Genomic DNA, 24,197 nt, shown 5'->3' on the forward strand with positions numbered 1-24,197 from the left:
ACAGCGATCGGCTGGTGTCCAGTGTGTTGTATTTTCAGCACCTGTGGTCAATGTACATGTATTACTCGCCTCACCGCCTTCTCATATCTTTGTTTCATCTTCGCGGTCTGTTTCTTCTCGTCCTTTTTTATAATTATTTGCATTCGCCTTCTTTTCGGAGTACTTTGGTGCACCTTACTTATTACCATGTCCTGGCGCAGTCCATCTACCGCGATCGGCTGACGTCCAGCGTGTTGTCTTTTCATCACCTGTGGTCAATGTAAGTAGACTACTACTCACCTTCTCCCCCTTTTTTGTTTCGTTATCTCTCGTTCGTGTTCTCCTTTTTTCGTGGTTCGTTTTTGTTATCGTTCCGCATTTAATGTTTTCCTGTAATGATGTCGGATCCCTGTATTATCACGTCCTGGCACAGTCCATCTACAACGATTGGCTGATGTCCAGCGTGCTATCCTTTCAGCGCATGTAATTCAAGTACCTATATTCATACATCCGTCCTCGAATCCTCATTTGTTTTACTCGTCCTTGCTTTTGTTTCGGGGGCCCGTGTTTACCATATTCACTACTTACACTGCAAATTCATATCCAAACCACCCGCGTGGTACACTCCGCACTTTCGGTGTCGCTCAGAGTGTCCGGCGGATCTACTATCGATGTGAGACAGCACTTTTCCTCGTAAGTCGAACTCTCCGCTCAAAGTTCGAGATTCGATGTAGCATGTATCATGAACTTGCATTGTCGTGAGCATATCGTCTCGCAGCACAGTGTTTTGCTCCAGTTGGACACCATGCGGACGGACGCAGATATCGCGACTTCAAGTCTAGCCTAGTTGGACGTTGAACGAAAGGAAGAGATCCGCATCCAAAAGGTGCCACGGTGAATAATTTCGAGCAATCGATCTGATCAGTTCGGAGACATCGAAAGGTGGGGTAAACACATGTGGCACTGATTAGGCTTGCGCGAAAGGGCGACAAGGGGACGGTATCACAGAGCATAACAACAAAATATGTACATTCGATCTATGTGTGAGTGTGAATAAGCCTGTATCAGACGAGAAGACGCAAAAATGAAAGCGTACCTTCACGCAATAGTTCTGAGCCACTGGGCGTCGGGACATTTGCCGCCTGCAGTTCGAAGAGCCCAGAACTTTGGTTTATTTTCCAGGGTAAGAAACGACTTCTTTGGAAAGAAAAAAACGTGGGAGATTCGACCAGGCGTTAAATTCCTTCTGACCCAAGAGTCGGGAACTGGGACAGGGCGCCATTCTGCAACAGAGTGATACAGAATACCACTGAGGGCGATCACAATATCGCCCGGCGCATATCTGTTGCGAGTCAGTATCGATGGCACAGGTAAATACGAGAAGAGACTCACCTAAGCTTGGCGTGTAAGTCAGGGAAGTAGTATTCGCCACCTTCGAAACACCCCGCATTGAATGTGACGGTGAGCCCGAAGTCTCCGCGATCTTGACGAAGGCTGACCTGGAGTTTATAGACCAAGACACGCCCGAGGAAAGGCCCGCGATCCTCACGGACCCACACTCCAGCATCGAACGCTTGCCGATATTTGGCGTAGAAGCGAGGCCAAAAGACTTCGAAATACGCTGCAATCCGAACAGCAATGGGATCCGTCGCAAGGAAGTACCATGTCGCGACTTGGCGCCTGGTGACGGTGTCGCCAAAATCGGCAGAATGGTACATCTTGTCCAGAAAACGCAAGTCGTCGTTATAGACGAGTTCAAAGACGACAAAAAGTGTAAAATGCTCACCGCCGTCTTCCGCCCTTGCATAGCACCACCGTGGATAAGATGGGTAGCACCTGTCCTCTCCGCCTTCTTTGACTTCTTCGCAGCAGCACCTCCACTATCGTTGCACTCCATGCTTCTCATCCCGCCTTCCTCCAACCCCGTCCTCGCGTTCCCATATAAGACATCAAAGGGTGTATCCTCCTCCTCATCAGATTCGTCACCAGATTCGATCGCGCTCAATGGTGAATCGCCTGGGGGTAGTTCGGTAGGATTCGATGATGGGCTAGGGAGAGGAAGGGGCACGTCATTGAGCATTGGCTCGTCGAACGGCATCAATCGAAGGTCTTTGTGGTTGTTTTCGACATGGCGTATATCGCGCTCGGCACAATGGGGAAGGTTATGGGCGTGAAATATTTGAGCAGCTTCGACAGCGCGCTCGAGAATTGCTCCCTGGAATCAGAACAGATTAGCTACCGACTCGAAACCGATGGACCAAGGGATCGTACCGAGAATCCATCACGAACGACAGACTGGCCATTTGCTCGCGCGGTGTTTACGTCCGCGACTCGACGATTCTTGTATTGTTCGTATATGGGATGCTGATAGACACAGATGAGCGTTGGGAGAAAAATACGAAGGGAAGCAGAGGTGAAATTGACTTACGATGTCGGCTGTCGAAGGGATATACTCGTGCAAATCGGATGGATCACGTTGTTTTTGTGCTGTAGGACACGGCAGAGGTGGGGCATCAGGCTTGGACGGAGGATTGGCCGGAGGATGTTGCGGAAGAATACGGTCGGAAAGTACGATAGCGGCGAGACGATTATGCTTGTCGATCCAAGCACCCGTGGTAGCCTGTGCTTCCTGATGAGCGAGGGAATCCTTGATCAGCACCTTCAGCACCTTCAGCCTCTTGATCTCCTTCAACGAGTTCTTCGGACGACTCGCGAGCTCAGCAATATCGAAGTCGCCACGGAAGTAGGGCATGGAGGCCTTCGCTCGCTTGGCCCACTTCCGACACTCCTTGTGAAGGGTCTGTGCTGACTTCATATGTTCGTCAGACTGCTGGAGGGCCGGTGCGAGGGAGTCCACGGTCGGATTGACGACAAAGGTCTGATAGGAAAGTTTTGGCATCTAGGGAATGGGAAGATGGTAAGTTTATCTCCTGATGATGGAAAGAGCGAAGGCGACATACCCCTGACGCGAGTATGTCGGGATCCGGTCCGTATGCAAGCAAGTTAACCTCCGCCTGGTCAACATTGCGCGTCCCTTCTTCTTGAAGCTAAGTTGGAAGAATATGCAACAGAAACTTCAAACTGGCCACGAAATCCGCAACGGCATACACTTAGTACATGTTGGAAGCGCGGACGATGAACCATCGAGGAGCGTTTCTCCTTCGCAACACCATCCCTCAGACGCCTTCGGACTAATCCCAAAACTACAATCCTCGCTCCTTATGACATCCCTCTCTTCAAGATCCCGCTCGCAGCCGATGACAACAAAGATGACGACGAGGACGATTTTCGGCGTCCAGACGACGATCTCTCAGCGTCGGATGCTCTCGATGGTCTACGGCAGCTCGAGGATGTTGCTGGAGATATTGACTGGAATACCTCAGGTGATCCGAAGAGGTTCTCAAGGGCGGTCACAGTCGATGGGAAACCCGTCAACAAAGCACGAGCACTTGCTCAGAGGTTCAAGTATCAAAAATCCTCGTCTTCGACCGACCGATTAAGGAGAGTGGCACAGGAGGATCGGTATCGAGCTGTCGCTGGCATAGCAGATGAGGAGGACCATACAGGACCGTGCCTCTCGATCTTCGACCCAGTTCCCAGCCTTGTACGCTGCGAGGAAAAGTACTTCCTCTGCGTTGGAGAGGTGAATAGTGTTTCGGTCGACTCAAAGACCAGACAACGTGTGGCCCTCAACTTGCTGCCCGAATCCACCGTCCGTATCTCGTACCAGATCCTGCACATTGTTCCTGCCACCACCGACGATGACCCGACTGCGAAGAACGACTGGCGATCTTCTCGCCCTCCTCCGTACACGTTCACAGTGCCCGGAATACTCGTTCAGCCGATCAACCCTCCAACCTCACTGTACACTTCAGGGTCGCCCCGCCTCCTATTTGACAGTGGCTCCTTGCGAGCTCTGGCTTCCAGTCTTAGAGACAGGCTACCTCGTATGCGACTACGAGAAGTGCCGACAGCCAAGGTCAGCGCAGACTTTCCATACCGTGAGAGGGCAGGTGCGCATCACAACAACTTGGATTATCGAGCTGGATGTACATACTTACGATGAATCAACTCATGAACAGGTCACGCCTGCTTTTTAGCGGACGGCAGCTCGGACATACACGATACTATCCCTCACACCTGCCCGAATTGCTCACCTCTAGTGAAGCTCGACCGAAAGCACCCTCAAACGATCATAGCGCATATCGCTGCACATATTTTGAAGGACAACACGCTCGATCTTCGCCTCGAGCTATGCAGAATGTGCCTTCGCCCCGCTGCAATATGCAAATACCACATTCGAAAAACGAAGGGGGAAGCCGAGAACTACACCATCATACCGAGAGGTATTACCTGTCCGAACTTCGCCAAATTCTCTTGGGCCGTTGCAGCGAACTCCGCTTCATCTTCACCATGCTCGAACGCCCCTCTTCGCTGCCCCATATGCCCAGAAGGTAGTCCAGCCGTCTGGCGATATAACATGAGGGTACATTTCGAGAACACGCATCCCACAAATGTTGCGAGTCCGCAGTATCAGAAGCTTTAGGTGCTGACGAACTTCGAGGAGGAGAAGATGGAGGCGTTGTGGAACAATCGCCAGAAGAAGAAGGCTACTCGGAGGAAGAAGAACGCACCAGTCGTACCGAGATTGGTGATCTCCGAAGCACATAGTGCGAGCGCTACATTAAAGTTCGTATTCGGTCCTGTTCATTGAGACTTTGATGCTGATGAACGAAATAGCAATGCGCGTGAGTTGATGATCAGCAACATTGACGGAGAGACACAAGAAGATGACGACGACGACATGGGTGAAACGGAAAGCATTGACGGCAATATGGAGGGTGCGAACAGCGAGGAAGGGGATAAAATAGACGATGGACGCGACGATGATGAAGATGACAACGGGGAAGAGTTCGCGGAAGACCTGTACGCACCCGTGGAAAGTCCTCAGGTTCGCAGTAAGGACAAGAACGGACAGACGGAGGATCTCCGTCAAGAAGCTGAGAATGTGTGGCAGGATGCTGAGGACGAGTCGTCTGGTGCGGCTGGGCAGGGCACAGGTGATGGAGGACAGGGTGGCGATAGGGGCGATAGGGGCGAGATGGAACCGGAGGACACGCATGTTTTCGATAAGGTGAGTGGGACATCTAATATGATTATGCACTCCCAGTGCGGTCGACGTCAGCTAATACTGATTTTATAGACCACTGACAACCCAGACGCACCTGATATTGTTCAAGACATTGTCAACGATCATGACAATGCCACTATGGGTGGCACTTCATGTGTCCCCACGACGTCCCGAACTCAACAAACTATCTCGGTTTCTGAGACCACCACCATCTCGGGTGACGTTCCAAGTGACGTTGCCAGCAGTCGACCATCTCGCTCAGGCCGTAAACGGATGGTGGAGGTCTTGACAACATTGTCGGAGTGCATATGTGGCGAGCATGTGACAGATGCGGAAGTAGCAAAGGCCGAAGATGTCGTGCGATGCAAGGCGAGTGGCTGCGAGACGCAATGGGTGAGTGAATATGCAACATGTCCCCGTATTTGTGAGCCTGACACCCACCATGACTAGTAACATCTCTCCTGCGTGGACCTCGAGGTGGTTCCGCAAGTCTTTACATGTCGGTCTTGCTCGAAGGGAAAGAGGCGTCGGGGACAGTGAATGACAAGGTAATTCGAGGTAGATTTAGCCGTAGTCAACTGAGAAAGTGATCCAATAGTCGCATACAAGGCCCCCAGTCAGTTGCTGCTACATTAGAAGAAGATAGAAGTGTGCGAGACGTCAGGACTTACAGTTGATGGAAGTGTGGCAACCGAGAGATCTTGTGGCGTTTGAAGCCACGCAACCCCGACACGTGTATTTCCATATATGGGTATGTGCCTGATTACGTAGTTAGTTAGTTCAACCCGGATGGCCGTTAAGAGAAAAATCGAGTCCCGGTGTAGAATTATTTTTGTCAGCCCCCCTTGAGAAGTCTTGTCGGTTGTTTTCCGTTGTTCTATGGTGATAGTTGTTTGCATCTGTCGTTGGATTTTCGATCCTCTGAGTCAGAACCGTTCTCCATGACAATGTTGCGCAACTGGCCTGCCGTCAGGACTCAGGAATGACACAGCTGCTGTTCAAAGTTAGGGATAAATGACAGAGAATGCTCATACAGGCCGCAAGTATTCAAATATGTGCCAGTGTAGTCCTTCCCAAAGTCCTGACCGTCACCTGCCAATACGCGAGGATAGCAGTATGCGTTTTTAAGGTAAACGAAAACAAAATGAATGACGATAACGATAACGGCTCAAACAAAGATAAAAAGCAAGCAATCGACGAGTCCGTTCACGTTCTACACTCAGACGTAGCCATAACCATAGTCTCCTTGATCATCAACGCACCGGTCGACTCGCCCTCACTCGACCGCTGGGAATTGGCACCGTGGTGAAGGAGAACGGGAGGGTAGGGTAGCTGGGGTGAGAAGAGTAGAGGCAGTAGAGTAGGTAGCAGCTAAAGAGAGAGGGAGTAGGGAGTGATAGGTAGGGAGGTAGGGATTGAGGGAAAGGTATTTCGGATTCTCGGTGCGATCTTAGAGGTTGATCCCGATGCTGAGCCCGATGTGCACCAAGACGTTGTACGACTTCTTGAACCCACAGCCCCAGAGAGAGTCGGTAACCCCACCGCCGAGGAGTCCACTAAGGAGGTTATCAATGTCATTGAGAAGGGTGGAGACGAGGTTTGTGATGGCCGTGAGTAATCCACTGAGTGAGATACTATATGTCAAAGGGAGAAGGAGAGAGTGTGTGAGTGGTCAATGCAAAGTCTAGTATGCGCGAAGAAAGGTTCGAGGTGAAATGATACGTACTCGATCTTGGCGAGGATGGCAATTATAGTGGGGTCATTCTTTGACGTCTCCTTGCACTTGTTGACGGCGCTGGTGATTTCCTAGACAACAATGCGTATCGCAGCCAGCCTGTGAGTGCCCATATTATTACCTCTAAAATGGAGTGAACGCGTACAGCCACGAGGTCTACCATGATATCGATAAGGTCGCTGGAGTCGCCGGAGGAGGAGCCCTGGCATGCGCTCTTCACGGCTTCGAGCTCTGCGTTAATTGAGACGACAATGGTGGTAACCATGGTGGGATCAGCCGCCTCCTTGGGAGAGAGACCGCCTAAACAACGCGATATGGTCAGTACGTTCTGGGACAAATATAAGGAACATGATACATACTGAGATGGTCGCAACCGCTCTTAACATTAGCTGCGTGGGTCTTCACGGCGTCAACGCCAGTAGCATTCGTGCGCCTGGAGACAGCGTTCGTCGGGGTGGGAGCAGCGGAGGTCATGGCGACACCGAGGGCAAGGGTGGCGAAGACGGCTTTGGTGATGGAGAACAACATCGTGGCAAAAGAGAGTGATAGTGAGAGGTAAAGCTCGGGAGAAGGGGTCAAAAGATTGTGGGACTCTGAGGGAAGCGAAAGTGCTATGAGCCTGAGAGGTGAGGAATGAACCCACGAGCTTCAAAGAGCTTTATACCTCGGCGGGACCTTGGAAGTCGTCGAGGTCAAACTGGCATCGTCATTGGCACACGGTCTCTTCCGAGCGTGAAATGTTCCACGAGCATGATGTGGAGCGTTATGCCGTAGGGCTGTCACTTTAGGATGAAATTGTAGGGTCAAGCCTACTCTTGACAAAGACAAGTGAATAGCTGTCAGTGCTTGGATGGTGGATCATCAATCGGGGAGTAAAATGAGGCTTCCCATCATTTGGAGTCCTTGAACCGAGCAGCCCTATACTGATTCTTACCGTTCCAGGAGGGGATTACTGACCCGGAAGGTGCGCAAATCCAGTGGATAGACAGCCCAAAATTAACCCAGAGGACGCTGCTTTATCGTATGCCTGTGAGGTATGCTAGCAAAGGAAAACAACATCACACCAGATGCGCTTGTCAAAAGTCCATAACGGTCGCCACTTCTGTGGCACCGTGGCTCCTCGACAGGCGTCCATTCTGACGTTTGCCGTAAGCGTTCGATCGTACTTAAGGTTGCTATTATGGCCTTCGAAGAGAGTAGATCGGCGGAATACGCAATACCCGGACGAACGCCTGAAATCTGGCATATTGAGACAACCTGAGGTGTTTGATAATAATCCTGCACCAAGATATCAGGCAAATGGGAGGACAAAACAGAACTGGCCATGAAGCGGGTCATTATGGGCTGAACTGCAGGAATAATACGATGTGCCGAAAAGCAACCGTATTGTCTACCAAATTTGGCGGTATCGTCAATTTCGAAAGCAAGACAGCTCAAATAGAGATTGATTGGAAACCCATCTATCTCCATGGAGTTACCACCGATATATCATGCTGGGCGGTCACACCGGCGACCTGTTTCTGTTCGATAGCTGCCTATCGTGTACGCCTCTGAGAACTTGAGGCCGAAAAAAATGGTAACCTTCTAACAGGACGCCGAGGTCATGATCTGGCACTGCAAAAGCGTGCTGATGGTGCTGAAACACAACATCGCGAAGCTGACGAGCCATTGCCCCTAGAGGGCCCCAACCTTCACCGGCCTCCGACTAAGCTACTTGTTTGGGCAGGGGAACGGACTAGACGGCGAGAACATCGCCGCTGTCGCAGGCAACATCGGTAACTTTTGACAGTGTCAGGGCCACAGATCTCTTGGTTTCAGCGTTTCGAATTCAATAGATTCCCGAAACGAAATGAGTGAGTGCCAGCCCTAAACGGGTTAGATACTCCCATACCCACAGGGAAAACGAGAAGAGCCCAATCTTGCTGCTACAGCCCGCGGACGATGGACACGGTTCAGCGGCTCATCTTAGCGCAATGCGCACCGCGACATCGCACATAACGGAGCTAGACGGTCAGAGTGGAAGAGAGCCTGTCCGAATATCCCGACGTCTATGCCACAAAGCCACCAGGTACCAGAGCCCAAGGTCGTGTCCGTCCGAGAGTACTGACAAAAATCGTCCTGGACCAACTCGAAGAGGCCGTGAATACAGTGAAAATATAGACTCACCTTCACCCACCTTCTTTCAACTGGGCATGGAAGCTGAAGGCTGAAGGAAGATGTTACCTTGCTTGAAGGTCCTTCCTACCCCCGTAATTCCTCAGAATCGTCCCGGAAATAAATAAGGACAAACAGCGGACTTATTATGTGGCACCGGTGTGTGGCGCCGCAGAGGGTCTACTTTCAGACGTGACTGCAGCGATTCAAATGCAGACGTTGATGTTCACGAATCAGTCTCGCGCTAGACGGATAACTTGCCGTCGGACGCAATGAGGGCCCATACCGTTCGCTGCCTTGACATTTGGGTTCATCGGCCTCTGCTTTGCCTTGGAGGAATCTCGAGTCAACTTGACTGGATCACAGAATGTTGACAATGTCTGGGCCCGCCGGGCACGGCGTAAGCACTCCCAATCCCGTTCAAGAACATGCGGTATAGAGCAGACCAGAAGTGCTTGTGCAAGTTATTTACCAAGCAAGGTGGCTGCTGCCGAAGGTAGCGCTCCCCCAGTTCATGTAACTTATGTAGCATGCATCAGTTCGAGTGATCGAATTCCGATTTCGCCCGGGCCTTCCGAGGTGCCCGCCTCGCCACCGCCACTCAAATTCAATTGAAAGCCCTTGCTTGCCCTTGCGCACTCTCATACTTACTGCGGAGTCAAAGGAGAGGCTACGATTAAAACCATTTATGGAGACGATCTCATACTGGGGGAAGTGTCGACTTCGTCGCCGGACACCTTGCTTGAAATATTTACTTTGGTACATGTGCAGTTTCCCATTCATAAAGTTAAACAATGTATTTCGAATATCTCCGGCTCGTTAACATTGCCGATATTATTGGGTCAATGGCCGTGCTTCGTTACATGCAAATGTACGTGCTCATTGTACTGGGCCACACAAATTGACATGCCACACAAATTATCAGCCACATTAACTGGAATATGCTATCGTCATAAACCTATTGGGTTCATTGTTCGGTTACTTTGGAGTTTTGACAACAAACTGTTCTTGACCAGGCACCGTGCACAGTTTCGGACTCTGGCAGACTGGGCACACTAGGTTGTGGTAGACTGAGCAATGGACATAGTGAACAGCACAATAGCAACCGTAATTTCACATATGTGGTGGTAATATCGTCTCGAGGATGCCTTTGGAGCAAAAAACATAGAGGACAAGAATGCGCGTTTCACGCAAGCGGCAAGACTGAAGCATAAACGGCAAACGCCGGGAGTACCGGGGAACGCCGGTTGATGCTGCGTTGTTCTTCCCACGATTTGTGGATGTCCAGAGACCTTGCAAGCAAGGTGACACTACAAGAGGCCATAAAAGCCGCGACTCTTAGGGATAATGGCAAACGAGGACTCGGAGCCACACTGTACATACTAGTAAGAGTGACTACAAGGGAGCCTCATTGTATGAACCGCCCAAGTAAATATCACGGAAAGTGGGGTATATCTGAAAAGAGAAGAGGATGAAATCAAGAAAGTGATGGCGAACAACACTGTCCTATACGGTGACACCCATGGTACAGAGGTGATCAAAGCGGACGGCCGCCAACATGCATGACGGACTCATGAGAAACACAATCTTACAGCATTGAATACTGCACTTATGCCTACGCATGACCTTCAATCTCCCTATGCATCCACTGAAACACAGCGTGTCGTTGAACCTCAGGAACCCCCGCCCGCGGTACCTAACCCCTGCCGTTCATCATCCAGGTTTTCAAGAGCTCCTTACTCGCCACACCACCGTCGACCAGTACTGACATGTCGGGTAAGGGCACAGTTCCATGTACGTCGGACGCTTTCCACTGGTGAACAAGGCTGGATATGGTGTTACGAGAGAAGTCGGCGGTGCTGGCCGCGAGTTTGGAGATACCGATGTCGGGCCACGCGGATTTGGCAGACATGGTGCTAGACTGGATAGCGGAGAAGAGGCCGCTTGTGTAGGGCCCGTAAAATGTGGATTGAAAGGACGCAGCCCACGATCCTGAGCATAAAGAGCAGAAAGTAAGGAATCAAGCCACAAATGCACAAAAGAAAGAGACGGTGATTGACCTGCGTCAGGGCCCAAGTCGGAGAACCCCAGCATCCGCAGAAAAGAACCGATGGCATGGCCAAGTGTTAGACTACCAGCTCTAAATATTATCATAAGAGCCCCTTGGATGCTGGCCGCGAGTTCTGAGAGACCGAGCAAGTTGGCCACAGGTTGGGACACAGACTTGGCCTTCATTGTGATAGATTGGATGAGGGAGAAGATTCCGCGAGTGGAGGGACCGTAGAAGTTAGATTGGATGCGCGCGGCCCACGAACCTGGACATAAAGAGCATGGAATAAGAACAGAAGCCACAAATGATCAAAATCAAGATATGGGAATTGACCTGCGATAGGGCCCAATTCTGAGAATCCCAGCATACGGAGGAAGTACAACGCGAGCTCATTGGGACCGTATAGGAGGATAACAGCTCCAATTACTGTCAAAATGGCCCCCGCAACTACTACGTGTGGATGCTCCGCCCTATACTGATCCCATTGAGCGATGGCACCACGAACCGCGTCTGGGAGCCCATCAACCTGGTCTAGGACCTTGTCTTTCATTGACCGGAACATCTCCGTAATTCGAGCTGATCCGCTCTCGGTCCCAGCAGAGAGAGAGCGACGGATGTCATCGAGCGTGGGGAGGGTTGCAGTGTCGGTTGGGTTGTGTTTGTTGAGAGATCGAGAGTGGGACTTGGTAGTGGAGGTATCAACGTGACCATCCACTGGGTCTGCGGACTGGTAGTCCATGTCATCGTCATACGGGATATATGTGCCAGACAACGCTTCATCATCTCCCGTGTGTGAAGACATGAGCTCCCGAACTTTGGAATGTCGTCAGCTCGCTTGAAAGGATAACTATGAATATTAGCACTTACAAATCTTGGAGATTTCTGCATGAGGGACGAAACATGTGAGCACATTAATGGAACGATACTTAGAGACAAGGAACAGTCAAATCCTCACCAGAAAGACGCGTAGTCTCATCCTTGAACCATTCCCAGGTAACGCCACCGGAATGCAACTCATCTCCGTCGCTGACTACCTGCTCAAGTGCAGCCACACGCTTTTCCATCACGCCTTGCAGTTCTGGTATATCTGCCAGCCCCTTCTCAATAGCGTACGACACCATTCGACTCACAGGGACATGTTCATCCCGAAACCGAGTCTCCATGTACTCGAACCACGCCTCTCGGTTGTCGTCTGAGAACTTTACGGCCTGGCACTTCAACCCGCCAAACCAGATAATAGCGAGCATGGCGGCGAGCATAGAGCAACAGGTCTGAGAGAAGCAACGCATGTCTGGGATAGTCGTGGTACGAGTACAAGAAGCTAATAAGGAGCAGTGGCGTTCAACCGCTTCTGCAGGCGCTCATAGGGCCGGCGAACCTTGTAATTGCCAATTGGGGCCAGCCGTCGGAGGGTTTCCGAGCAATTTAAGCGCCGCGTCTTGCATTGCCGTCGTCGTCGACAGCGTCGACGACCCATAGTGAGCAAAGGTGCGTGAAATACAGTATGTGGCTGATGTTGTGTTAAATGATCCACTTGCTGCCCCCAGTTAATTTTACGATTTGATATGCACGTATGACTCGACGGTACCCGATGCAAGAACCTCCCCGCCAGAGAAGGCGCCGTTCAGACTTCAAGACGATTCTGCTTTTCTCCACTTCCACGAACTCACGCTATCGACAAAATAGTTTGCTATGCAATGGTTATATTGTATCTCACTGTGCAAAATTTTTCTCAAGGCAGGATATGAGTGGACAGGCGTAGGGGAATTTATCTTTCGATATTGCATTTCTCGGCCATCTTACCATAGAGTAGGGGTCGTTCGGCTACCAGTAAGTCAATGCTGGAGCGTTTGTTCCGCCAAACAGTCCACTACTCGCGAAATTTCAGAGTAACGCGCTTCTCCACCGTGGGGGGAGAGTCGGACTCGTTACCCGCACACAGTTACAATTGGTAGCGAATCACAACGGTGTGAGTTACAGCGAGCCGAGAAACAGTGATATTGCAAGTATCAAGTATTGCAAGTAATATGCCAGGCAGAGGGCGAAAAGCAGTACACAAAAGCAGGACATAACAATAGACTGACATAAAGGACAACATAACAAATGGCTTCGATGGAGTGACGCGCGGCAAGGATTAGCCCAAGAGAACGATGAGACCGAGAGATAGCGGTACTAGGCGTCCCAATGGATCCGATTTGATTTGAAACTCGATAGAGTCGTGGGGACTTGTTCGAAACGAAGCTCAACAATGCTAAGGGCAGGCATCGTAGATGAGAGGCCAAGCAAGCGATAGTATATAGACACGTACCATATTTCATTCGATCCTGCGCCTCTTGTTAGTCCTCTCCTCTGGAGCGGGCTCAGAGGGCGGTTCCTTCCCTTTGCACGATCTCATGTGCCGCGCGACGAACGAAGGTATACATCTTGATAAGGTCTTGCCGCAACGGCGGCAAGTCCACTTGTGAAAGCCCAGATGAGCCGTCACGTGCTTTTCCAGAGCGGACACGGTCGTTAAAGCTGAGCCTGAGCAGTCTTTCCATTGGCAGTTGGGAGATGTAACGAAGCGTGTCGTCTCCGAGGTATTGCGCGCCGTCTTCGAGGTCTTGCGCGCACGGCCTTCTACTGGGGTTTTCACCAGGGCTGGCAGAGAATGTCTCGATAGACAGTGGTCACGCCAAGTAGACAACTTGGACGATGCGGTGCACTCTATGACTTGGCTGCAGGGCTCCCCATTTTGATCCAACCACAGGCAAGTGCCTGAGAGGCGGTCGCCGGGATGCAGGAGTATGACATCTGCCATTAAATCTTGAGTCTGATTAGCCTCGTCCTTGGCGTCGGAAGTGGATGCATGGGAGGAAAACGTTTCTCCTCCTTTGGGCACGACTTGAGAGGGTGATTTTAAAGGCTCCGAGGAACTTTCTGCAGCGTTCCTGTCACGGTGAAAACACCACGTCAGCATAAACGACGGCCAGTCGCGAGATATAACGCAAACAATGCTACCTTGTCTCTGGCCTCTGGTTGAAGTGGGTGGGGAACGAGCCAGTGAACTCTCTTTTTCCCCCAGACGAAGGTGGGTTTGGGAACGTGAAACTGCGTCAAGGTGTCAGTTCCACTTCAAGATGAACCGATGAAGCCCGCAATACCCACTTTCGATATTCGTCTTCGCCAAACTTAAACACAGTCGACGAGGTTTTCGGCGCTGGTCGAGTCCCGTCCCAGTTTATGTACGAGGCCATTCTGATGGAAATATATGGGTGATTAAGACCATCGAAAAGACGTCGTAGAGTAGCTATGAACGGGCAATGAAGGGGCATAACTTACTCAGCCAACGCCAATTCTGGAGAGGCATTACTAGTACTCTGTTGGTTAGGGACCGGTGTCCTATCTTCTGCAGGCCGGTCGTCGAGTACTCTGGGGGTGTCAAGTTAGCACCATATGGATGTCCGTGTATTGTTCGAGGCTGGTACTCACCGCTGGACATCGGCCGGGTTGCGGAATAAGGGCTCATCGATCTGTGGATGAGCTTCCGGATACCAATAGTTGAACTCTTGGTTATCCGTGGGTGCGGTAGGTTCCTCGATGTTGACAATGTCGCTAATCGAGGAATATGAGAACGAGGACGGGGAACATCATCCATCCGAAAGCATTGTGTGCTCACCCAGTGTCCAGCATATTGTCGCTAGTGACCGAAGTTCGAGTGACACCAGGGAAAGAAGAGGGCAACAATGAGATGACACGCGCGATGTAATCAGACACTTTGCACTCACGCGTTCAAGAAGGATAGGCCGAAGAAGCCATCGGTCGCGGGCAGGTTTGGGTCCATTTGGTAAATTCTTCGTATGAAGGAAGAAAGGAGAAAAGTGGGAGAGTTTGGTGCCAGTGGAGGGGATCAGAAAGGTTGGTGAAAGGGAAGGGCGACACAAGGCAATGGTTCTTCAAGGACGCGGTTGTGGCGCCGGTTCAAAAGTCGCGTAAACAGTAGACAACAACAGAGGACATGAGCGACGCGCGAACGTGACCGGGTCGACGCGACACCGACACCGACGCGGGTTTGCTTTGACCTCTGACACTGCTGTTAATCTTGACCTATGCTCATGGATGGATGGTTGCCCGAAGCTGACGCATGACTCTCCAATGCGATTAACCGTAAACGAATGGAGGAGCTGGCCACTGTGGTGAGTTCAGTGAAGTTTCGTTGGCCAGAAGAACGGGGATCTTTACTGACTTGTGTCTGTTGAGGGTGAAGTATGGACGACACTCTGAAAACTGGTCCGTAAGGTCAGTGAAGATTCTAATCTCTCGATAGCCAACTAACCTCTGGTGACCTCTGGGCGTTCTTTGGGTGGTGTCCTACAATGGGTCCCCGACCGAGAGGGGAAGCCACGTTGAGTCGCATGCGTGTCCGTAACGGTTTCCGTATGGTATCGATTGTGTCACTTTGCAGCCAGAGAGCGAGCACCCTGGGCTATTCTCTGGGACATCGGGTACGGGGATACAGAGACAAGCTTTCTTTCCCATAAGATCCCTCTATGACCTCGGATTCTACGGTATAGGCCCCCGTCGAAGTGCGGACGAGGTGGTGTCAGAACACGCTGTACGACCTTCACCACCCAGACGCATAGCTATGTCTGATGATGTACCATTTCTTCCCCCATGTTGTCCACACGGCGGTTTCAGCGACTGTTAATCCTCTTGGCGGGTAACACTGGCGTAGTGTTTCACCAGTGTGGCGCTGAACGCCACACCAATGATTACGCGGGTGCCACGTCAACTACACTCCAGAGGTCTCTGCACCTTCTCTGCACCTCGAAGCACTCTTGCGTATGAGATAAAGCCAGTACCTGTATTGCTGGTCTATATCAGTGGAACTTCCAGGGCGATATCCGCACCGAAGACTACGAGGAACAGCGGTGGCAAACGGTGCCGTGCGAGATACGCGAACAGCATTCGCACACACTAGCTATCATCTATGACCAGAGAGCGAGAGCATAGATAAACCAAGGGTACTAGATTTCAAAAGGTAGACGAGCATGTCCTGAGTCGTCGAATGTTCAAGTTGATGTCAGGAGCCGCCAGCCGTGACAGACCGCAGGTTATTCCTAGTTTGTTGGTTTCCTTTTTACGCGCCCCATGATGACGAGTCACAGAGATCAGGGAGAGCTTTTCGACAAGGGCAACAGAGAAATGATATTGGCCACAGACAGCGACATGGAGGGGGACCTTCAACTTGAACGTGAAGGCCTTAGCGCTGAGCGCTGAAATGTAGGTGGCGCCATTCTGAAAATAAGGATTCCGGTGGCGTCCGATTCTCCTGACTTTTCCCGGGTACGTCCGACCATGGCAAGCCTTGATTTCACGCTCGCTCTCCGCACTCGCTCCCAAACTCTTGTTTCAACTTTCGTGCGATACCGTGAGGTCAGTTTACAATGCCTCGGAAAAACCTCAGTTCTTGCAAATGCGTGTCTCATTCGAAACAAGAGCGCGAGTGCCAGTGGTTGTTCCAAACCGCCAAGAAGCCAACTTCCTTGCCTCGACCACTTGTTATCGCACGCACAATAGTTGAGATGTTCCAGGAGTATTATTTAAATTACTGGTATAACACAGTGCTTGGTATCACGAGCGTAAAGGAGGGACGATCCAATACTAGTATGTAAAGAGTGTATGTGGTACGAAAGACAGCAGCATCGGATATAAGAAGGGAGAGGGGTACATCAGCAGCAAACAACGAGCCCTTTAGAGGCCGAGGAGGCCAAGGAGACCGGTGAAGCCGAGGCCGCTGAGGATGCCGGAAAGGCCGCCCAGGAGGGTGTCGAGGGTCTGCTTGACGACGTCGAGGATCTCACCGACGAGGGCAAGGACCTCATCGACAAGGCTGCCGAGGACGTCACTGGAGGTGCGGAAAGCAATGGTCAGTTAGACGATCGTAAGGGACTAAGGGAGAGATAAACGTACCCGAGGGGCGAGAGAGCAGCGGTGACGGCGTTGACGTCAATGCCCTCGAGGGCAAGGATGTTGCCAGCGGGGGTGGCAACAGTCTAAGAAAGTCATCCGTCGTAAGCCGACTGAGCTCGAAGAGGGGATGGGACACGAAGGGGATAACGCACAGAGATGACACCAGCGAGCGCTTTGGAGATGTCCTCAGCGGCGACGCTGACAGTGGAGTTGCCGAGAGCCTTGATGCTGGTGACGGTGGACTGCACAGTGGTGGTGATTTCAGAGACGATGGGGGTGATGACATCGGCGGTGGCATTGGCGGCGGTGATGAAGGCTAAGTAAACGATGCAAGCGATCAGTAAATCGTCGCTTCCGAGGATTAGGGACAAACGTACTGAGCTCAGTCACAGCAGGCGCAATGGAGACCTGGAGGTCCGCAACGATGGAAAGAAGGTCGCCAGACTGACGCTTCTCGACGAGGTCGGTAAGGTCAGAGACAGCGCTCTGGCCGACGGGGAGGTCGACGGGGACAGCAGATACGAGAGCGCTTGCGGCCAAGGTGGCGAAGGTGATGGCTTTGGTGAAGGAGAACATCGTCAAGGAATGTGCAAGTGAGTGGAAGGGTGCGTTGAGCGTGTGATGTACGAGGGAGAGAGCAAGAAGGAGAGGGAGAATGGGGAGTCGGTAAAGGCGACATCGCTTGAGCTTTATAGCCCGTAGGCCGTCGGTTGGGGGTCGTAGAGAGGTGCGCTAGGAAGGCAACGCCGCAGGAAGGAAGGAAAAGTGGAGCTGAGAAGCATCAAGACTTCGAACTCGTGATCGTAGGGTCAGAGAGACGAAAAATTGCGCACCCTTGGTGTTCAAGCGCACGATCAAATACGCTTGATAAATATAGACCCCGTCCGTAAAGACAGGGTTCGCTCTGGTTCACTACATAACCAGACGTCTGAGGCCGAGTCAAGCTAGGGAGATACCTGTGCCGCGCAGTCTCCAGCAATTTGAGTTTAGCTAAGAGAGTGAAAAGACGACGCAAAACGAGCAGTCTGAGTATCATTCCATGGAGTCTCGAGGAGGGTGAGCGACGTTCAGCATGTCCGTGCAGCAAGCGGAGTAGGGGTTGCGGGGGATCGAATCAGAGGTTTGTAATTAGTACGTTTAATGCTGGTCAAGCGCAGGTCCGGTTCCGAGTTCTCCAATCTACCGAAGCACTTGCAAAATTCCGAAGCAGGTGGACTAGGGTGGACTGTTCTACTTTCTACCCTGCTGGAAGCTTGCAAAGAACGTATCCTAAGGAGGCCTGAGGCCTGAGGAGCCAAATATCGCGGTTGAGCTTGAGAGGGAAGTCAACAGATTGTCTGCATCCCGATTCTGCTGGGATGTTGAGCAAGGCGCAAGACGAGGCAAGACGGCGTACCGAGCTGTATTTCAAAGCGAAGCGTCCGAGATTGCTATGGTTTCGCTTCGAAATGTCTGGAACTTGGAAGATGAAGATGATGCCATGAATCTCGAGGAGCTCGCGTTTGAGGGTGGTGGTTGAACAAGAAGATTGAGTCCGAGATGCGAATGACATCATTGATCGACGCGCCGGAATTCCTCAGCAGCGAGTGGCGCTGTCGAGCTGCGTGTGGCACAACACGAAAAGTGATTTTTAATCCCCAGTTGCGCAACCCATCATGAAGGGCAGGCATTTGAGTATTCACGTGCTCAGAGGACAAGATTGTTTTATTTCCGCTGGGTAAGTAGTCTTCGGGAGAGTGTGATTCATCTTGAACCACTGTCAAGAAGCATGGCCCTGCGGCTCGATCTCGCGACTGCCCCGCCCAACTCTTCGCCCTCGCACACCATTCTCTCGTCCATTTTTGGATTGTTTATCTCTCCTCTTTGGGAAAGACGGAAGAAGAAGTCAACTCGGGCCACACACCCGGGAAAATGGAGGACACCAGGCTCCAGCAGGATTTGAACCCGCGCTCCCAGAGGGAGACAGATATTCGGGCTGTCATGATGAAGCCTTGAGCTTACGGCCTCGAGTGGGTACGTGTACAAGACTCTACGCGACCACAAATCACCCAAAACCTACCGTTCTCTTCGACACGGCGCAGTGGACATCTGTGACAAGCATATGGTCCCTGGAGGGGCGAGCAACGCAACTTACCGGTGATACTTTACGTTCCATCCCGACTCGGAGTCGGCCGTCCACTGTTCGACTCCGAGTCCTACCAGGTCCCACCAGGTAAAATCTTGGCATGCAGCAGCGCTATTTACTAGTAGAAGTATAGTGTCGGTATGTAGCTTGGAGAGAACGGCAAAGCCACGGCCGCCGAGTCATTTTTAGACAATTTTTAGAGAGAGTTCTGAAGACTATAAACATTTGTTATTTCTCTGAATTTGGACTCCGCTTTAGCAGGCTCTACAAAGTGGTTCCGCCGTCCTGAACCAACAGCAGGGGTCGCCTCCTGTCGCTCTTTGTATCGCGCGTCTCTCCCTACTCCGCCGTCGCCCGTCGCGCTCATCTTGGACAACATGTCTTAACTTTCTGCCTACATAGTAGGAAGATAAGCAGCCTCCAAGGTCTTCTCAGAAGCAATGCCATCAATCCTCGGACAACTTTATCGTACAAGCTGGATCTAAGATCTATGCTCTTCCTGGTACATCCTCGAGTTGTGCGCACACTTGAAAGCAGCCTCGACATCGACACCTCTATACTTAACAAACGTCTAAACCCTTGTGACTTGACCATTGCTATAAGCACTCCGGGGATATGAATGATATCGATGGGCGGGAATGTTTACGTTCGCCACTCTGCGTCCTGCGCTGTCCTGGGAAGGGAGCTAGAGATAAGGACCGTGTATCGGGCTAGTTTCGGAAGACCGCTCTCACTACTAGTAACCAATCGTCGATGATGTCGATGATGCCGGAGGCGCTTCGAGTAGCCAAGAAAATCGACTGGAAGATAAAGGTACGCTCCGTGACCGCTATAAATGGACGCAGGTCGTGGTAGAGAAGTTCTTTGCTCGCTCACTCATCAACACCAAGGATGTCGTCTGCCTCTACATCCATTCTTCCCCAAGGCGCAGGGTATGGAGTTGGTGAGTTTCCATACTACTGTCCAAGCGTTCAAGAAATGTTGATACTAAGTCAATCATCGAACATTGTTTATAGTTGTGGGTGAGTATTTGCTGCGCGCTCATAGCCTTGCACCAGAGTTGACACAGTTGGATGGCAAGGAATCGGTCTCTTCTTCAGCGCCCTGATGATAGGACTGTCGGCCATTCAAGCGAGATACACTGCGTTTTCACCGAAGACATCAGAAGAATTCAGTAGCGCCTCACGTAGCGTCAAGCCTGGTCTGATTGCTTCCGGTATCGTATCAGCTTGGACATGGGCTGCGACTCTGGTAGAGTTTTCGCAAGACCAAGTTGAGGACATGCTGATCTGATGTCTTGTTTATAGCTTCAATCTAGCGCTGTGGCGTATAAGTACGGTATCGTAAGTGCGAAATTCTGGATTTCTAGCGCACGGCTCACTCACTGGACTTTTGATGCTAGAGCGGACCTTGGTGGTATGGGGTAAGTTGCGTTTCTCGCTTCTATCAATAGGTTCCAGGTCAATGAACGGTCATTTCAGGCTGGTGCCACAGTCCAAGTCCTTCTATTTGCCCAGGTGCGTGACTCTCTCTCATGCTGGAGTTGTATGGTGCTCATTAATCTCGTTCAAAGCTCGCAGCAAAGCTGAAGCTCAACGCTCCATTCGCACACACTTGGCTTGAGATTGTCGCTGCTCGCTGGGGAACAGCAGCTCATCTCGTCTTCATGTTCTTCGGGTGCGCGCTCTCTGTTCTTGGATCTAATCGCGTGTCGCCTAACGAGCAAAACAGACTTGCCACGAATATTATCGTGTCGTCTATGCTTATTCTTGGAGGCTCTGCGACCGTCACAGACCTCACGGGTATGAGTACGATTGCGGTACGTCCCAAGATGTTCCGGATCCAGACCATGTCCATGCTCATGCTCAACGAATGCCCAGGCGTGTTTCCTCATCCCTCTAGGTGTAAGCAAATCTCTCTTATATTTTACGCAGTGATGAAGACTGACAATTACTCAGGTGGCGATCTATGTTGTAGTCGGCGGAATGCGTGCCACACTGCTTTGTGACTAGTAAGCTCGCCACTTTCTTCTCACTCACACCTTTTCATCTAACCAATTTCCGTAGCACTCACACGACAGTCCTCTTCGCCATCATTCTCACCTTCGTCTTCACCGTCTACGCCACATCCCCCAAAATCGGTTCTCCTGCAAAAATGCACGAACTCCTCGAGGCTGCTGCTGCCGCCTCCCCCGTATCTGGAAACGCACACGGGTCTTACATGACGATGCGCTCCAAAAATGGCCTTATCTTCGGTGTGATCAACGTCATTGGGAACTTTGCGACTGTGTTCCAAGATCAGGCGTACTGGCAGAGGGCGATCGCGAGTAAACCCGCGAGTTGCGTGAAGGCTTACTTGCTTGGTGGACTTGCTTGGTGAGTTTCTACTACTGAATATTTGGTCCACTATCATGCTCACGTCGCCCACGATAGGTTCGCCATCCCGTTCTCATTCGCCACAACTCTCGTAAGTACTCGTTTATGCCTGCAATCCCGTTGGGATCGATTGACGATATCATCCTTATCAACTCCAACAGGGTCTCGCTGCCGTCGCTCTCAGAAACGACCCAGACATGCCCGCCCTCTCCGCTGCTGACGTCTCTGCTGGTCTCCCAGCAGCTGCTGCCGCCTCTGCCCTTCTCGGAAAGGCCGGTGCCGCTGCTCTCTTGGTCCTGTTGTTCTTGGCCGTCACCTCCGCGGCTTCTGCGGAGCTGATTGCTGTCTCCTCGGTGTTGACATATGATGTATACAAGGTAGGTGTCGGTTTCGTTCGTGACGTAGTGCCATATGCGAGATCGGTGGACTGTGCTGATGGGGGTTTGGTTGGCTGCAGAGGTACATCAACCCACATGCGACTGAGACACAGACCTTGAGGATGTCGCACGCAATGGTGAGTGCCTCTTCGAATGGTGCGTACCGTGAACGGCATGGGTTTATCCACGCACTATTTCTTTAGGTTGCGTTCTTTGCCATCGTCATGGGCCTTGCTGGTACCATCTTCTTCTATATCGGTGTTAGCATGGTAATTGCTCTTCTTTCCTCTTATCAAGTCCAATTCTGACCGGGTTTTCACTTTTGTACTTAGGGCTGGCTCTACGTACGTGCCCGTCCCCATCCCCCAAGGTCCACTATTGTTTAAGCTGACATATCAATATGCAGACATTCATGGGTGTTATCCTCGGCTCTGCCGTTGTTCCCATCGCCATCTGTATCACATGGTCGAAAGCTAACAAACGGGGCTGCATCATCGGTTCGATCGTTGGTTTCGCGACTGGGATCATCGCGTGGCTAGTGACCACTAGCACACTAAACGGAGCAGTGATCAATGTCACGACTACTGGCGGTAAGCCCTATCGATGCTTAACTTACGGACTGGTCGAGGCGAGCAACGGTACTGAACTGGGGTGATCTGTAGGTGATTATGAGATGTTGGCGGGTAACTTGGCCTCGATTGGCGTTGGAGCCATTATTGCCACCGTATCGTCGCTCATCGTACGTCCCTTCTCTACGGACACAGTTCCGTTCGCCCTCTCATCTGACACTTTCTCTGTTCCAGTGGCCAGACAACTACGACTTTGGATCCACCCGCGCCCTCAACAACCCTCTCATGCACTCTCAAAACCACACCAGCCAAAACACAGTCAACGACTCGCCACTCCCTGAGGACGAGAAACGCGACCGGGCGAATACCGACGAGAAAGACGACACCGTTGCTGATACGCGTTCCGCGTCTGACGAGCCTATCGTTCCGCTTGTGGATGTCAGCGACCTTGATCCTGTGGCGTTGAAGAAGGCGTTCAAGTTTGCTGCTTGGAGTTCTGTGGCATTGGTACGTTCTACCGTCCTTCATCCAGCTCTTTATTCTTTCCGCACCTTGGCTAACGGTTTATTCTGCATCTGATGTATTGCGAATCTCCTTACGATGGAATGCAGGTCCTCGTAATGCTCATCATAATCCCCTTCCCCCTCTTCTTCGCCCAAACAATCTATGGAGTCCGCGGTCTCTCCGCTTGGGTCGTCATCGGCATCATCTGGTGTTTCATCTCTGCGTTCTCAGTAGTTATGTATCCTCTGTGGGAGAGCAGGGAAGCATTGGGTCAGATCTCCAGGGGGATTATCAAGGTGCGTTTTTTGCCCAGTGTTTCTTCGTCTAGCTTTTAGAGAGAGTCAAAAGTCAACACGGTGTGAGGTTCGTAACTGACACACTCTGTGAACAGGACGTGTTCTCGAAGGGAAGTGGGAAGTATGTCGCGCCGGAAACTTCGGCTGCATGATGATGATTATGTTGATGATTCACTACGTTGAGTATGAGGCCGGATATAGTGTATAAATAGAATGACTGATCTGCCTCACAAATGAACGACACTCGTACTGGTCCTGATCAGGAGAGCTAGATTGTAGGTACCTCCACAGGAGGCGAGGCCTGAGCTTGATAGGAATGAATACCCGTACTGCTACATAGCGGTCCAAAAATACACTGTAGTAACTAATGGCTGTTATATGCATATGGTTACAACTTGAGACGTGCGTTCGTGCCACTGTGGCCCAATACACATGGAGTTGCTCGGCATCTGCCGTCGGACATGGTGTCCAAATTCCTCTCGCTTGTTTCTCGCCTTCGCTCTTTACAGCGCTTTCAGAAAGTATGCGGAATCGCGCGTTTCGCGATTTCGCCTCAGCCACAGGCCAGCCGGCGGCGCGTGTCCCGGCTGGGGCATCTCCCGGGTCCGGCAGTGGCGAGCGAGCGGCCTCGTCATGTGGCCCACACCCCATGCTGGCTAACTGGGCTGCTATTCAGATTTTTTACTACATGTATCAAGCATAACATGACTCTCAAATATGTTCTTGGTGTTATGGGATACAGAGGAGGTGACTCTTTGGGGAAATGACCAGTGACAATATATAATGGATGGTGTCAGGCAAGTTTGTGTTCTTTCGAAGTCTTACTGGCGACTCGAGAGCCCCTGAACTCGCCAAAAGATATCCCGCATAAAGAATAAATGTACGCGACTGCGTTTACTCACTGGAGTCACTTCATTGTCTCAACTGTGTGCTCATGGATGCATATTTGC

The 24,197-nt window shown here is 51.4% G+C and overlaps 7 protein-coding genes across 7 annotated transcripts; 1 reads left to right on the forward strand and 6 right to left on the reverse strand.

Moving 5' to 3' along the window:
- Positions 1 to 929: 929 nt before the first annotated feature.
- On the reverse strand, positions 930 to 5,752 carry STEHIDRAFT_126381 (uncharacterized protein). The gene is given in 12 exon segments (XM_007311201.1): positions 930 to 1,016; positions 1,076 to 1,143; positions 1,172 to 1,321; positions 1,372 to 1,697; positions 1,766 to 2,194; positions 2,251 to 2,343; positions 2,408 to 2,878; positions 2,940 to 3,007; positions 4,609 to 4,612; positions 4,623 to 4,703; positions 4,914 to 5,487; positions 5,552 to 5,752. The coding sequence occupies 5 exon segments, from the start codon at positions 2,075 to 2,077 to the stop codon at positions 982 to 984; spliced, it is 891 nt and encodes a 296-aa protein (XP_007311263.1). The 5' UTR covers positions 2,078 to 2,194; positions 2,251 to 2,343; positions 2,408 to 2,878; positions 2,940 to 3,007; positions 4,609 to 4,612; positions 4,623 to 4,703; positions 4,914 to 5,487; positions 5,552 to 5,752; the 3' UTR covers positions 930 to 981.
- Positions 5,753 to 6,560: 808 nt separating this feature from the next.
- Positions 6,561 to 7,373, reverse strand: STEHIDRAFT_163515 (uncharacterized protein; the record flags this gene model as incomplete). The annotated part of the gene is made up of 4 exons (XM_007311202.1): positions 6,561 to 6,744; positions 6,837 to 6,916; positions 6,991 to 7,145; positions 7,205 to 7,373. 4 exons carry the CDS (start codon positions 7,371 to 7,373, stop codon positions 6,561 to 6,563), a joined length of 588 nt encoding a protein of 195 aa, XP_007311264.1.
- Positions 7,374 to 10,468: 3,095 nt separating this feature from the next.
- Positions 10,469 to 12,345, reverse strand: STEHIDRAFT_173029 (uncharacterized protein). Its single transcript, XM_007311203.1, has 5 exons — positions 12,005 to 12,345; positions 11,917 to 11,931; positions 11,383 to 11,862; positions 11,060 to 11,314; positions 10,469 to 10,991 (listed from the first exon to the last, which is right to left on the reverse strand). Exons 1-5 carry the CDS (start codon positions 12,336 to 12,338, stop codon positions 10,696 to 10,698), a joined length of 1,380 nt encoding a protein of 459 aa, XP_007311265.1. The 5' UTR covers positions 12,339 to 12,345; the 3' UTR covers positions 10,469 to 10,695.
- A 1,700-nt stretch (positions 12,346 to 14,045) lies between these two features.
- On the reverse strand, positions 14,046 to 14,872 carry STEHIDRAFT_163517 (uncharacterized protein; the record flags this gene model as incomplete). The annotated part of the gene is made up of 6 exons (XM_007311204.1): positions 14,046 to 14,139; positions 14,197 to 14,286; positions 14,371 to 14,460; positions 14,521 to 14,643; positions 14,708 to 14,728; positions 14,817 to 14,872. The coding sequence occupies 6 exons, from the start codon at positions 14,870 to 14,872 to the stop codon at positions 14,046 to 14,048; spliced, it is 474 nt and encodes a 157-aa protein (XP_007311266.1).
- Positions 14,873 to 16,681: 1,809 nt separating this feature from the next.
- On the reverse strand, positions 16,682 to 17,592 carry STEHIDRAFT_143131 (uncharacterized protein). Its single transcript, XM_007311205.1, has 4 exons — positions 17,379 to 17,592; positions 17,154 to 17,317; positions 17,002 to 17,084; positions 16,682 to 16,936 (listed from the first exon to the last, which is right to left on the reverse strand). Exons 1-4 carry the CDS (start codon positions 17,575 to 17,577, stop codon positions 16,783 to 16,785), a joined length of 600 nt encoding a protein of 199 aa, XP_007311267.1. The 5' UTR covers positions 17,578 to 17,592; the 3' UTR covers positions 16,682 to 16,782.
- A 1,152-nt stretch (positions 17,593 to 18,744) lies between these two features.
- STEHIDRAFT_116397 (uncharacterized protein) lies at positions 18,745 to 19,493 on the reverse strand (the record flags this gene model as incomplete). Its single annotated transcript, XM_007311206.1, has 3 exons — positions 18,745 to 18,862; positions 19,136 to 19,244; positions 19,418 to 19,493. 3 exons carry the CDS (start codon positions 19,491 to 19,493, stop codon positions 18,745 to 18,747), a joined length of 303 nt encoding a protein of 100 aa, XP_007311268.1.
- On the forward strand, positions 19,458 to 23,399 carry STEHIDRAFT_106121 (urea transporter; the record flags this gene model as incomplete). The annotated part of the gene is made up of 22 exons (XM_007311207.1): positions 19,458 to 19,939; positions 20,017 to 20,069; positions 20,143 to 20,148; positions 20,208 to 20,377; positions 20,434 to 20,469; positions 20,529 to 20,549; positions 20,608 to 20,643; positions 20,700 to 20,803; positions 20,858 to 20,945; positions 21,007 to 21,030; positions 21,085 to 21,137; positions 21,193 to 21,501; positions 21,559 to 21,592; positions 21,663 to 21,878; positions 21,959 to 22,015; positions 22,082 to 22,147; positions 22,211 to 22,222; positions 22,285 to 22,468; positions 22,541 to 22,617; positions 22,682 to 22,954; positions 23,059 to 23,247; positions 23,343 to 23,399. Exons 2-22 carry the CDS (start codon positions 20,018 to 20,020, stop codon positions 23,397 to 23,399), a joined length of 2,064 nt encoding a protein of 687 aa, XP_007311269.1. The 5' UTR covers positions 19,458 to 19,939; position 20,017.
- Between the last annotated feature and the right edge of the window lie 798 nt (positions 23,400 to 24,197).

Source organism: Stereum hirsutum (genome assembly GCF_000264905.1).
Source record: "Stereum hirsutum FP-91666 SS1 unplaced genomic scaffold STEHIscaffold_24, whole genome shotgun sequence".
Classification (NCBI taxonomy): domain Eukaryota; kingdom Fungi; phylum Basidiomycota; class Agaricomycetes; order Russulales; family Stereaceae; genus Stereum; species Stereum hirsutum.